At 46.3% G+C, this 13,777-nt stretch overlaps 1 protein-coding gene across 2 annotated transcripts in view; it reads right to left on the reverse strand.

Moving 5' to 3' along the window:
* Window positions 1–12,665, reverse strand: part of TMTC1 (transmembrane O-mannosyltransferase targeting cadherins 1) — a 138,645-nt gene extending 125,980 nt beyond the window's left edge. For both annotated transcript variants that reach the window (XM_069003062.1, XM_069003061.1), the window contains exons 1-2: window positions 12,269–12,665; window positions 344–521 (exon numbers count right to left, since the gene is read on the reverse strand). In XM_069003062.1, the coding sequence (XP_068859163.1) occupies window positions 344–521; window positions 12,269–12,576 (486 nt within the window). In that variant the 5' untranslated portion in view covers window positions 12,577–12,665. The remainder of the gene's footprint in view (window positions 1–343; window positions 522–12,268) is intronic.
* Window positions 12,666–13,777: the final 1,112 nt, after the last annotated feature.

Here is a 13,777-nt window from a genome sequence, read left to right on the forward strand (position 1 = left end):
ATAGGAGATGACTGAAGGCATGCAACAATACCCCAGCAGGAGAGCACAGCCTCACTGAGGTCTCTGGATTCAGAAGACTCATGACTATCCATTTATTCCCAGCATGGCTGAATAGGACCATCATTTGGAATTCGGTGCCAGAACACAAAGACTGCAAGTACGAATACACTTTTTTCTTAATGACCCCTGCAAGTTATTTTAAATAGAGTACATTCTCACCTTTGCTACCCCACAGCAAAAAAATCACAAGTACAACATTCTGTATGACTCAGAGGTTTCCTTAAAAAAACCTCTAAAATTTTGAAGAATGAGTTTATTTTTAGCTTTGGTGGCACATACTTACAGCCTCGGTGTGAATGGGATGCACAGCAAAGAACAGCGCCGTGACAAAGGCAAGTCGACAGTCCTTGAACACAGCTTTGTCACAAGTATACATCAGCACAAGAGTCACCAGACAGTGTAAAATTACATTCACTGCGTGGAAATAGAAGGGGTTCATGCCAGCCAGCAATATGTTCAACCTATAAGGAAACAAAACAAAAACCATTACTAGATTTGAGAGGTCTTGCAATAGCAAGACATCTTTCAAATACTCTAAATTATGCCTTTTGCCCCATTTGCAGCCATCTAATGTTAGTGCTATTAAACTAATTACTGAAAACCACTCTAAACTTCTGGTTTATCTGATTAAAGAGAAACTATTTCCCCAGCTTTTATATTATGTGGTTGTGTTTGGCAACCTTTTTGACAGAAATGGGAGAGTCCTGTGCCCTCCCAGCGCAGTTTACTGCAGTGAGACCATACCTGTGCTTCCTTAGCAGCAAATCACCCTGGCTAACACCATGGTACTTGTCCTATTTCCCTGTTGGCACCTTCTGTGGTTCTGTTGGCCATGTGGCAGCTATACAATATGGATAGTTATTTTCTGCTCTAGAATAGATGTTTTTGCCCAGGAACAGCCAAGACAAGGACTTGGTAAAGCACTGGAGCATCTGCTTGGCATAACAGGAGCGTTTATTCCCGTTTAATTTTCAAAATAGTGCCACACACTGAAGGTTAAGCCTGTATTTAAATGCCTTACTGGCATAAGGAAGCTTGTCTAATAGTTTGCATCATTTTTATAAGGACATTGATAGCAAAGATAAGTTAGCTAACATCACCCTAGACTCAGTGAGACAATTAGGGTTTATTATTTGTGTCGATCATTAAAATAAAATAAAATGTAACAAGCTGTTATGACATTTGTTTGACAGTGTGTATTAACACATTCTTCTGGTCACTGTTTTTTACAGCCAGCTTGCTTAACAGCTGCTGACAAGCTTTGCCTTACATGCAGTTGAAGATAATTCTCTTTAGTATTAACAACATCTGTACAGATGGACATATAGATATATATATGTATATATACACTCACACAAATATACACACATACACATGGTGTCTATCTAGGGAAGACTCCATATATGAACAAAGAATCTGGAAAAATGTCCTTTAACTAATCTTGAAGGACATTTTTTTTACACAAACGACAAGATAACCAGTGAAAAGAAGACTCAATCTAAATATTTTACATGCAGTTGTAAATATGCTATAGGGTCAATAATCCTTCCTGTTGTTACTAAGAGACTCCAGGTCTCCCATGACAAGCACGATGCAACAGCAAGGCCACTGAACTGTTGCTACTATAAAAAAACACCTTAGGTATTTTTTGTGAGGCAGAGGAGGTGTGAAGAGGTCTGTGAGAGCCAGACAGCTTTTTTTTTATATAAATAACTCCCTATATTTCTTATTCATAAGCAAGGAAGTGCTAGCTGTCCTGGGTTGAATTTTCCAGGTCAGTCTAACTTTACCATGCCAACAGTTTTACTTGTGCATTCCTGCTGTGCTCCCACTGGAGTGTTTGTGGAGGTAACAGATGAAACCCAGAGAGTTTGCAAAATATGAGATTTTGGCATGACTTGACCTTTCACTTTGAAGTATGGGTTGATGCAGTTACATTTTGACAAGACATCAGTCTGTGTGATTCAAGAATACATGAAGAGTTGGAGGTTTTTCTTTTTTTATCCCATTTCTCCTGCAAGCCACTTCAGGGCACCAACATCCATCACTTTCCCTTACTTCTACCAGCACTGAATGACAAACCACAACAAATGGCAGTAACAGATATCCAGTCAGAGTTTCAGCTGCAAATACGCTGCAGCAGTGGGAACCCCCAGGCCTGAATCTTGTTTTCAGCATGCTGAGAGGAGCAAGGGGCAGCACAGGGCCACCCTGCCCTAAAGGAGCCACAGTTCACTCCAAGACACTTGCAGATGTACACAATGACAGGGACCCTCTGCAGGACACATTCTTTATACAAATGAATCATTTCTGGCTGCAAATCAGCTGGAGCACAATCCACTGCTCTCCCCTCAAATGCCAAAGTTGTGATCTGGCAACCTGATTTCTGGAGAAAGCAGATGAAGGCAGGTGAGGACAAGTGCTCAGGATATCAGGTAATATGAACTCATGCACCAAAATGGGAGAGATTGGACAAGTTGTGAGAACCAATCACCAAACCTATGATATCTGACAATATTCTGGAAAAATCTATTATTAATTTCCATAGATCACATCTGACTGCTTCCCATCCTGCAAAACAGGTCTGCTGGCAGGAAAGGCAGAACTCTGTAGGCAAGGGATCTTCGTGCCCCCATCAGGTCCCCTATCCCAAAGGCAGGGTGTGCTCTTCACACCCCTTCTTAGGGTGAACATCAAGTCAATGAGGCTTGTAAGCTGTGAGTTACCTGATGGAAATTATTAAAAACAGCTCTGTAAAAGCATCAGCCTCGCAGCTTGGCTGTTCCCCCATGTGTTTTTTTAAATAAATAAAAAACAGCAGAACAAAACACAAACATAATACCACATTATTCAGGTAACTCTTCCATTAAACAGCAAAATCAGATTGCAAATATGTTTTAAATACTATCTTTGGTGGTTCACGAACACTAAACATGAGTGTGTGCAGGTGCTATATTCACTCCAGTGCTTTTTGCTGCTAAAGCTCTTTGTCATAAGAAATTAGGCCACATGGCAATGAAGGAAGCATTCTTTTGTCCTGAAACAATCCCAGCAGAATGATGTTGAAACATTAGCAGTGGTTAAATTTATTGTATGTCAAACGGGTGAGCAAGTCTGGGTCTTCAAACAGCTCTAATCCAAGTCACAAGACCTTTGCAAAACTCCCCAGCTCACACACCCATGGGGGAAAAAAGGCAGCCTACTATGGAACGCCAAATTTGCTCCACCACAGAGGAGCTGTGGAGGAACTCCTGGGCAAGGGAGCAGAAGGGGATGGGTAAATAAAATATTACTTCTCCCCTCTTAATCTTTAATACCCTAACAGAGAGAGTCAGTCTTGTTTACTGGCAGCAGCATGCAGCAATTATACACAGCAGACTGTTCAGCAAACAATGGAAGTAAAACAGAGATAGGAATCTCAAAATTAAGGAAGAAGTGGTCTTTCTACAACATAATGTTCATAAACAGAAGTTTTGGCAAGCAAAAACTGGACTCCACTGGAGGGAGGTGAGGGTGGTGTTGTCCTCGTATTTCCATACTTTTACTGCCCCACAAATGGGGAAAATTGTATTGAGTGGGCTGGAAGACCTTAGCCATTTCTGCATGAAGATCATAACCTCTGTCTGAGCTAAAGCACAACTTGTCAGATATATCTCATGGCCTTGGTAGAGCACACAGTGAGGAGAGGAGATACTTTGGGCTGGCCAGGCTGCTTGAACAGGCTGCTCCTCAAAACAGAGATGTGTTTGCAAACTGCATCCTAAAGATCTGGGGCTGAACACAGCAAGTGATGTCGCTCCTAGGAATGGAGAACCTTGAAAGAGGAGCTACAACCATCTCAGACATGGAGATCTTTCCTCAGAGGAGCCACCCATGAAACACTTGGAGAAGAGTTTTTATTGCTTTAACATCTCTGCTGGACGAGTCCCTGGAAGCAGAGTTCTGCTAAACCTCGGGCAAAATGGCAAATGGCAGTTCAAATGCAAAGGCCCTCAGAAGACCCAGGGGAAAGAAGGAAAAGAGCATGTACACCAAAGAGAAGTCCCTGAGTACTAGGTGACACTGTCAGGCATCTTCTAATAGAGTTGACCAGCATCCCCCCTCCACTACCAAAATAAGAACTGACTACAGAAATCTCAGCACTGATCATATGTCCCATCAGGACACAGAGGCTGTGCTGAAACACAGATTCAAGCCAAGACTCAACACTCTTTTTGTGCCCAAGTGTTGCAGCACGTGTGGCTCAGCATGTCACACCCAAGGCAGAGCACAGCCCAAACTACATGCCCATGCAGGAGGTACACCAAAATTAAGAAATCCCTTGATTTTGTTAAGGCTAATGGATGTTTTCCAGGAACAGTGGAATAGTATAGCTTGCCTTGCCACCTGCAGTAGTTTTTCTACCATTCTTCCACCTTCCACTCTAGGAAGAGGAATTACACAGCTTCATTCTCAGAAAGAGAGACTTCCACAGGCACCAGCTGCTGAAGGTTCACTGAGAAGAGCCTGTACAACAGCTCTCAAAAAGAAAGCAAATCATTCTATCTCTTAAAAGTAACCTCTGTCAGCATGCCCAGGTAACCATTTGCCCTCTAGAGAAGCTATCAGACAGGGACACATCCATTCTGGGTAAGCAATTCCCCACAAAGAGGGCCTGGAAATGGGTGGGACTCAGTGACTTCATCCTCACAGACGCAGAACCAGAGGAGTCTATGCTGCAAGAGCACAGGTTCACAAACAAATCCCATACATATCCAGTTACAGTATATAATCACCAGCACCAGCCCCCCCCCCAAGCTCTAAAATAGTGCTTTTCATTCACTTGTACACATGAAGACTCATTCAACCTTTTTTAAGGCCTCTTATGATTTAATAATATTGTAAACCATAATTGGAGAGCTTCTCTTTTTTTAGACTTTGTTATTATCCCTGGGCAGCTCTTGTTTAGTTTAATCTGTGTTATTATTTTCAAAAGACTAACAATAAACACAACATGTTATGAAATAGGAATGCATAGGATAATAATGGTAATTTGTTATAGCAAGTAACACTTAATGGAAAGTCTCAGAGCATCCCACACCTCATACCCCGCCCTCCCCCAGTTTTTAGAAAGGAAGGCTCATATGCAGATTTATATAAATTAATCTAATATATAAGGATGGATTAAGTTTCCTGTGATGATCTTTTCCTGTTCAAATTGTGTGTTAAATATGGCAAACTTTATGCAAAGTAATACCCACTTTCAGTGCATGGTGGAATCTCCTTATAAACTCCACAGATGCATGTACTGCGTGCCAGGAAAATGAGCATTTGCACTCCAAAAGAGGTGCAGCTGCATCAGTGGCAATAATGCTTAAAGCTGCATGTAGAAACAGCTCAAAGATTAATGAAAAACCTGCAGCAGTAAACAGAAAATAAGCTCCTTTGCAGTGGTGTTCATGCAATGGCCAGTTTCCACCACAAAGTGCAACAGCACTTTGTGCTGATTTGTGCTGATAATCTTTCCATAGTACAGTACAATGCCTAAGAATTATATGGACAATAAGGCTTAAATGGTTTGGTCCTTGAGTTGCTATAATGGCGAAGGGTGAGAAGACAGAGGCCGTATCAATTCCCAAGCTACAGCAATTCCCTCAGAGAACAGAAGTCATCACTTACAAGAGCACTAGTTAAGTGCAGGCATTCAAAGCAGGTTATTGCTTTCCAGCACGGGTAGGAAAAGAACACAGAAGTCACAATTAGACTGGGAAGAAGCAGCACCTTGAAAGTGGCAAATGTGCCACGGCAGAATTTTCTAGTGAAACCCCAGAAAGTGTGATTTGATAATCATTCCTGTGTTATGAATAACAAGAGCACCACTCACACTTTGCCTCCACAAGCAGCCTTGGAAAACTAGAGAAGAAAAAAACCCAGATGATGGCAAGCAAGAAACTGACAAACCAGATGTCATTTTATTTAGATACTGAACAAAATGCAGTTTGTCTTATAAATTATTCTTAAGTAGCATCTCAGCAAGAGCTGAGGAGACAAACATCTCATGAAACTCTTCAGCAGCCGTACATCAGAGTGTGGAGAAAGAAAGGGATGAGATGTGATCAAAAACCAAGCTAGGACAGTCACTTATCAAGAAGAGAAAGCAATAGTAACCAAAACCTAGTGTAAAGTTATTAGTCCTAAAGACAGTATTTCAAACTGAATGTAACAGTTCTTCACCAAATTTGAAGTAAGTTTGAAATAAGCTGAAGACTGTGAAGGAAATGTCATTCTAACTTATAAAGAAGCAAAGAAAAAAGAAAAAAAATAAGGTATAGTGAGTGAAAAGAGAAAAGCCTTTTTTTCTTTTCCCTTTCTTTCTTCAAGTCTGTGAGACAATAAAGAGAAAGTCCAGGAAAGCAGTCAGAAACAGAGTGAGGAAATGCAGAGAAATGCCTTTAGCTGACCAGCAGCAGCCAGAGCACTTTATTTTCATGGACTCTAAAGAGTATTGACAAGGATGCTCCTGTGGGTAAGAAAGCTGGTCGAAAGCTGAGCCTTTTAGGTAAAAGATGGCCAAAGAAAATTAAGGGTGACATTGGTGCAAGAGGCACAGAATGCCCGATGAGAGAAAATCCCCAGGAACTGGTAGGTGTTAAATAGACACAAGACACCACTAAAGCAAGCAACAAAGATAAGCATGACTGCATTCACCTCAGCCAAGTCGTTCAGGAGAATTAGAGAACTCTTTCCCTCATAAAAGGCTTTTTCATTCAAGAGACAGGCAAATTTTATTCAGGACTGAGAAAATGTGAAGGCAGAATCCTACATGCTTTATACACACCTCTCCTATTGGGCAAATCCTCACCTCTGGGCTTAGCTTCAAGCAGCATGACAGCATGGGCCCCCAGCCAGGTCTGCACTCCCCATCCCTGGGCAGGGAGCTTCCCCTAACCCTCCATGGGAGTCCTATCCTCCTTCCAGGGAGTGCAAGCAACCCTAGAGAAACACAGCCCAAACTTAATGACCATAAACATCAGACACCTGCTACAAAAATTCCGTTTGTGAGGGAGACTTCTTGTGCACTTGGAACTGGGGAAAAAAGCCCCAAGCTTCGAGGCACCAAGCTTTGGAAAAAACCTAAATGGCAGCAAGGCATTCTGCTCTGAGTCAGAAGAAAAGCTGATGGGCTTAAAGCTATGTCTGTGTATTTTAGCTCTAACACAACCAGTCTTACAAAAGCATCTGCTTTTCTTCACAAAGTCCACCTCATCCAGTGTGGCTACACCAGCACTGCATCAATTTCATGGCAGGTATCGCAGTAGCAGTGTGGAGAGTGACTGCCACAGCGTGGGTAGAAATAGTACAAGAGAAATACTGACACAATCTTAAACATTGTGATGTACAGAGTGAAGAAAATACTTGTGCACTGTGTATTTAATCTGACACATTATAGCTCCACTATATTACCCTGCAATGTCAAGCTGTAATACAGCATTAAATCAGTAACAAAGAAAATGTAAGGTCTTTTTTCCTTCCCCAGGTTGTTTTGGCTTTCTTCAGCTCCCTGTCCTTGAAACTTATGCCACTGATACAGCTGAAAAAACAGAAGGATCAGCTGTAAACAACTAGACAGATCAGAACGCTGACAGTGAGTTATAGAATCAGTTCTCTCTTTGGCTGTGTATTTACATCTAACCCAAGCTCACATCCACTTAAGGCTTGGATCCAAACCACTGGTAGCCTCACATGAGGCTCTCAGTGCCAATCCAGAATACTGAGCCACTGCTGAACGGCCCCATTTACTTCCCAGGCAGGTACATACCCAAGCCATCACTGGCTAGCAGCCTTGGTGGGCAGACCTGGAAGGTTATCCATTGTGCATGTGCACCTGAGCACAGCCCAGATTTTTTAATTTTTTCCCCATTTTTTTTTCAGCTAGAGTACTAGTAGGATGGCTTTCTGCACACATTGTGTGTCTACGTCTTTTCTGGAGGGAGACCTGCATTCCCTTTTGCAGCTTATTCCCCCTTCAACTCCTTTCCTTCTAGGCCACCAGCAGCAGCTGGAGTGGACACTCTTACACCCTTCCCACGGAGACAAGCACATTCCCACAGAACAGTCACTCCCACCTCCTTCGAGGAAGATCAGGTGCCTGCTGTGCTTCCCTGCCATGCCATCCTCCCAAGTCTTTGTCATGGCCACATGGTCTTTTCCTTTTGTCCCTTGTGAGCTGTTACTCGAGGCACCTCCCTCACCAGCATCTGCCTCGGCACCACCAAGGAGGCTGAGCACACAGGGCCTTCACTTCTCAGCCACCTGCAAACCAGGTGGCTCATATCTGATTAAAAGTCTTTAAATCTTGGCATGCAGGGGATTTGAAAGGCTTCGTTCTCACCATTTTCTACCACTGCACACCTTCACTGTGCTGCTGACTACACCAAATCTTCATCACCTGTTTGTTTCTGGGTTGGAGAATCTATCTAAATGGGGATTTGGCAGGCAGAAAGAGAAAGAGGGAGGGAGACAGCACTGAGGATTGCACCTTCTGCTTCAGCAGCTGAGAAACATTTCTGCAAAACCACTGGAAACAAGGAGTAACTTAAGTGCTACTGAGGGAATAAATGATTCAGTGAACTTCTGTTAGTGGAGGCAAGGTGTAAGACAGAAAGCAGTTTAAATATAAAATCCTGAGTGAATTACAGAACTGGCAGTTCTTTTTTTGTTCTACCTTTCATCTTAACATTTTGTAAGGAAGACACCAAAAAATAGTATCTTCTGAGTCCAAAAAGTTGCCTTCTTTAGAAAGAAGTATATTGAATCACTTCTTAGAGAAGAAATTACCTGCAGGTAAACACCTCTGACAGCAGCTGGAGAAGGGAGCATGAAGTTCTTCTGAAGGACTAAGCAAAACCACTGCCTACCATCTCAATTCCTGTGCTAGACCTGTCACCTAACAGCTACCCATGTGTAATAGGAATGCTTCTGAACCAACTCATTCAACATTCCTTTATTTTATAGAAGTCAAGAGAAAAGGTAAGCGAAGTCCAAAGACTCAAAGCAAACATTATTTAATTCAACAGTCCATATGAAGGCTTTTTTCCCCTTCTGATGTTAACCCACACAAAAGAGTGCAGCAATTCCGTGAATATTTTAAGTTTTGCTTAATGGTTCCAGTAACATGGGCCACTCTTCTTTTCCTCTGATCATTCATACTGTCAGATCCAGTGTGAATAATGTCAAATACTTGAGCTCTTTTCACTGTTTGGCTCCAGAGCATTAGTCTAGTGGAATGAGGACTGTCACTTATGATTTCCAATTCATCAGGGACATTGAACTACTGTTACACAATTTCAGCAATGTCTGCTTCAGATTTTTCTGAGAGACAGGTGATAAATTTTTTTAATTGCGACCATTTCAGGAATATGTAGCTTATACGTAGGATATGTTCAGCCTAATGAGAAGTCCACAGGGCATCTTGAGTCCTGCCTCTTACTCTCATACTCTCACAGGCACAAAAGGCAGAAAAGAGACTGAGACAAAGTTTCTGTAGATTGATGAATCTGTAGATATAAATTTCAGCCCACCCTTCACATCTGTTCTGTACATGCAGTTTGGAGATCTCCCAGATTCTTTAATCTTAGTACAGCAAGACACAAAACAAGCCTTTACAGATGAAAGTTTCATGCAAGAGAAGCAGAGCCACTAGGCTGATATAAAGATTCATGCTGCTATTAAAATGCCTTAGATTTGACCAAATTAGCACAACAAGATAAATTAAACAAAACGAGCACATCTAAAAAAAATAAAGATACCAGAATACTTTGGTCCTCTCTTCCCTCCTTTCCTGCACACATCACACAATTTTCTCGAGTATTCTGAGTGGGTGGAGTAAATTCTAACAAAAGTATTAGCAACATTCATTTCCATTCTGTTAGATATCAGTTGCTGCCGAGCTTTTTACAAGAATCAGGGTAATTCTTTTTTCCTTCTGCAGGAAGGCAGAGAGCAACCAGCAACCTCCTGCTGGGCAAGGCAGGGGTGGATGGCTCAGGCAGGCAAAGCACGGCTCAGCCGCAGGCTCAGTGCCGCTTGGCAAAAGCTGCCCGAGGCTTCTTTGGAAGCACTGGGTTTGGAGGATTCACTCCACCCAGTTCTTAACATCTTCCTCTGACACCCTACTGGTAGAAATGAAATGGGAAGAATGTGGAAACTGGAAAGCTGGAAGGATAATTGGGTGGAAATAATCTCCCTCTGCAGCCAGGGAAGATAAACGATTCCTTCCCTATTCCAAATGCAATGCCAAGTGGTGAACAAATGACTCTGCCTTTGACCCAATGTCTTGGCTGTACGGTTATTATAAGCATAGAGGATGAAATCTTGTTCACAAAATTAGTCTCACTTCCCTTCCAAAAAGGACTAGGCAGAGACAGCACTTCATCCTTTTTTGACACACACGCCCCTTTAAATAGCAAAGGTAAAACCAGTTCAAATACATACAAATGGGAACTAAAACATTTAGTTTCCATTTTGTTATTAAAGTTTAAGTTTCTTTTGCTCATTAGCATCACAATCTCAATCCTGCAACCTGATCTAGGAGGCCAAGTCCAGCACTCCAGCCCTGATAGATAATTGTATGCAACGAGATCAGTGGCGATACACACAGGTTCTCTCCCCTCTCCAATTACCCCCAGCTGTGTTGCTGGAGGAATGGATTAATTACACGGACCCCCCAACTACAAGAGTTTGGCTGGACACACAATGGAGAAGGCACTCTGTGTGCACCAGCTCTGCCTGCGACTACCTACTCCCCCTTCGTTCTTTACAGAAATGTGCTCAGACCCCCTTCAAGCAGAAGATACAAAACGTGTTCTAAAGGATCCAGTTTACAAGGATCTATTCAGTTTTCCTTTATCAGAAGCATGCCAGCCTTACCCAGCCAGCCCTGCTTCCCCAGACAGCCAATACAGATGGCTTTTGGCTCCAAATCCACCTTTACAACCAAAGAGCAGCAAGTGCTCTGTGGGAGTGCCAAAGGGACGTTCCATTTCCCAAAACTGCTCTGGCTTCACAGAAACACTCAGTTTCCACATATTCGTGAAATTCTATTTATATATCCAGTGTGCTAATGAGTTAATCAGCAGAGTGAGCCAGGAACCGGTAACACATCCCCCTGGCAGACTTGCCAGTGTCCATACCCTTTATTCCCAATTCCTGACGGTTTGTAATGAGCACCTACCGATCCCACAGCATCAGCTCTTCAGCACCGCTCTCTGCAAACACATGTATCATTTCTAAATGCTAAAACGTGCTAAATATCACCATCATTAATGTTCCATCAGAATAAATTATAAAGACAACAAGCTAATGGAAAGAATGACAAACTGTATGGATTGTAACTGAGCTGATTTGCCACAAATTCTTCTCCTCGGGCAGAGAGGCCGGCGAGGGTTTTCTTTCTAGGATTAGCGAAGGTAGCTGTCACTTTGTTGCTGCTCAACTTCTCTTTATTCCTGTAAAACCGAAACTGTTCCTCAACAACTCTGCCCGGTACACAGGGAAAGAATATCTGAAGCAGGGAGGCTGCAACTCCGTGACTCACACAGGAGGCTGGCAGCTGCCAGGAGAGATGCACGGAACGGCGCGGTACCCACGGGGATGACCCCTCCACTTAGCGCTAAGAACAAAGGTGGGGATGGCTATGGGTCTGCTTCAAAACGCAACGCGGGAAGTTTCTGGCACGATCGCTTAATCGCGGAGAAAAAGTACTCGAGACAAAGCACAGGAGGAACTCACGGGGAAATCATGTGAGCACCTTCCCCAGTCGAAAGCGCTTTCCGAAACGCTCCGTTTTCCCTTTTATCCCCCCGGCAGCCCGGGGAAGAGGCGCCACCTGCTCCCAAACAGCCGGGAAAGCGGGGGACTTGCCGGGAGAGCGGCGGTCTCCCCCGGAGCGGCGCCTCATCCCTCCTCTTCTCTAGCAAACTTGCCCCGGGCTGGGCCGCGGGACCCCGCCGGCGGCTGAGCCCCCGTTCGCCCCCCGGGCGCCCCCCGTCCCGCACAGCTCCGGGCAGAAATGCTGAATCACGAAGCCGAGGGTGCGGGACCGGGGCCGCGGGGCTCCCCCTGACCCCCAACCGGGGCCGGCCGCCCCCTGCGCCCGGGCACGGAGCACGGAGCCGGGAGAGGGTCCGTGCGGAGGAGGAGCCGCCCCGCCGCGGTGCCGGACACTCACTTGAAGGTGAGGACGCAGAGGGGCCGGTAGGACTTGTGGCTGGTGTTCTCGGCCATGCGCTTGCCCCAGAAGTCGTTGGCGAAGGCGGCGGACACCGGGGCGGCCGCCCGCACGTCGGGGTTGTTCACGATGGCCCAGACGTCGTCGTGCACGAACTCGCCCCGCAGGGAGTTGCCGTAGCAGAGGGCGCACAGCCCCGCCAGCACCGCCGCCGCCGCCGCCCCGCCGCGCCGCCCGTCCGCCGACGGGCAGGGGGCCGGCGCGGCTCGGTCCCGGCTGCGGGAGCCCCGCGCCGAGCCCGTCACCATGGCGCGGGGCGCCGCGCTGGCTGCCCCGGCTCCGCCGCCGCCGCGGCGCGGGGAGGCAGCGGCGCCCGCATGGTGCGGGGCGGGCAGCGGGACCGCCGCCGGCCACTCGCGCTCTGCCGAGGCGCAGCCCGCCCGGCTGCAAATAAACAGCGGCCGCCTCCCCGCGCCATCCCTCCTCCTCCTCTTCCTCCTCCTCCTCCTCCCCCCCCCGCGCCCCTTCCCGCACGCATGCTCCTTGCCGCGCTGTCACACCGCCGCCACCTCCTCAGCCCGTCGGCCGGGTGGGCTCTGCCCGCGGTGGCCCCGCCGCACACCGGGGAGGGGGACGCGCCCCGGCACGGCAGCAGCCAGGCGAGGCCGTGCCGCCCGCGGGCGGGGAGCGCTGCGGGGCGGGGAGCGCAGTCCCGCTGCGGCGGTCGGGTCGCCTCCGTCCCTGCTCTCCCGGGAGACGGGCGCAGGGCTGTCCTGCCGCCTGGTGCCAGCGCCTCCTCCGACCCCCGCGGGCAGCCCCCCTCCGCGGCTCCCCTGTGGACCACGCTCACCTGAGCAGCGGCAGCATCCCAGCTGGCTCCACGGCACCCACGCCGCTCCACAGCATCCACAGCGTGCATGCTGATCCGGTATCGATGCTGCTGCACCGCTCCACGGCATCAGTGCTGGCCCACGTCCTCCACGCTGCAGCGTCGGCTGTGCCAAACAGCCCCCCACTGTGTCCTGCTAGAGGAAAAGGCGTTTTGGTGCTACAGAACTTGTTTCCTTTACTCTGGTTCATTGCCTGTCCCTCTTCCAAAATCATTTGAGAGCTGCAATGTGTCCATACCCTCCCACAGATTACTTTTCTTGTGCTAGTGACAAGCCTCAATAACTTCAGGAAAGGCTGTGGTCAGATCGTCTATTCACGCATGTATGAAAACTAGGTAATAATAGATTTTTCAAAAACCAGAAAAACAAGGAGTCCATTAGTGGGGTTTTACCCTTTGAAGAAAACCTTCTGCTTATAACCAAACAAAGCAATAACACCACTTGGCAAAGAGGCTTTGATTCAATAGGTGAATGAACATAGTGGACATACTTTGAATTTGTTCTTGGTTTGAAAAGATACGCTGAGCAGGGCTCACCAGCAGCCTGTGCAGCTCCAAGCTGCTCCCTGTGTGTGCGTGTGAGCGTGCCTGCTTGCGTGTGGGAAAAAGAAGGGAGCGGA

Source organism: Aphelocoma coerulescens, chromosome 1A (genome assembly GCF_041296385.1).
Source record: "Aphelocoma coerulescens isolate FSJ_1873_10779 chromosome 1A, UR_Acoe_1.0, whole genome shotgun sequence".
Classification (NCBI taxonomy): domain Eukaryota; kingdom Metazoa; phylum Chordata; class Aves; order Passeriformes; family Corvidae; genus Aphelocoma; species Aphelocoma coerulescens.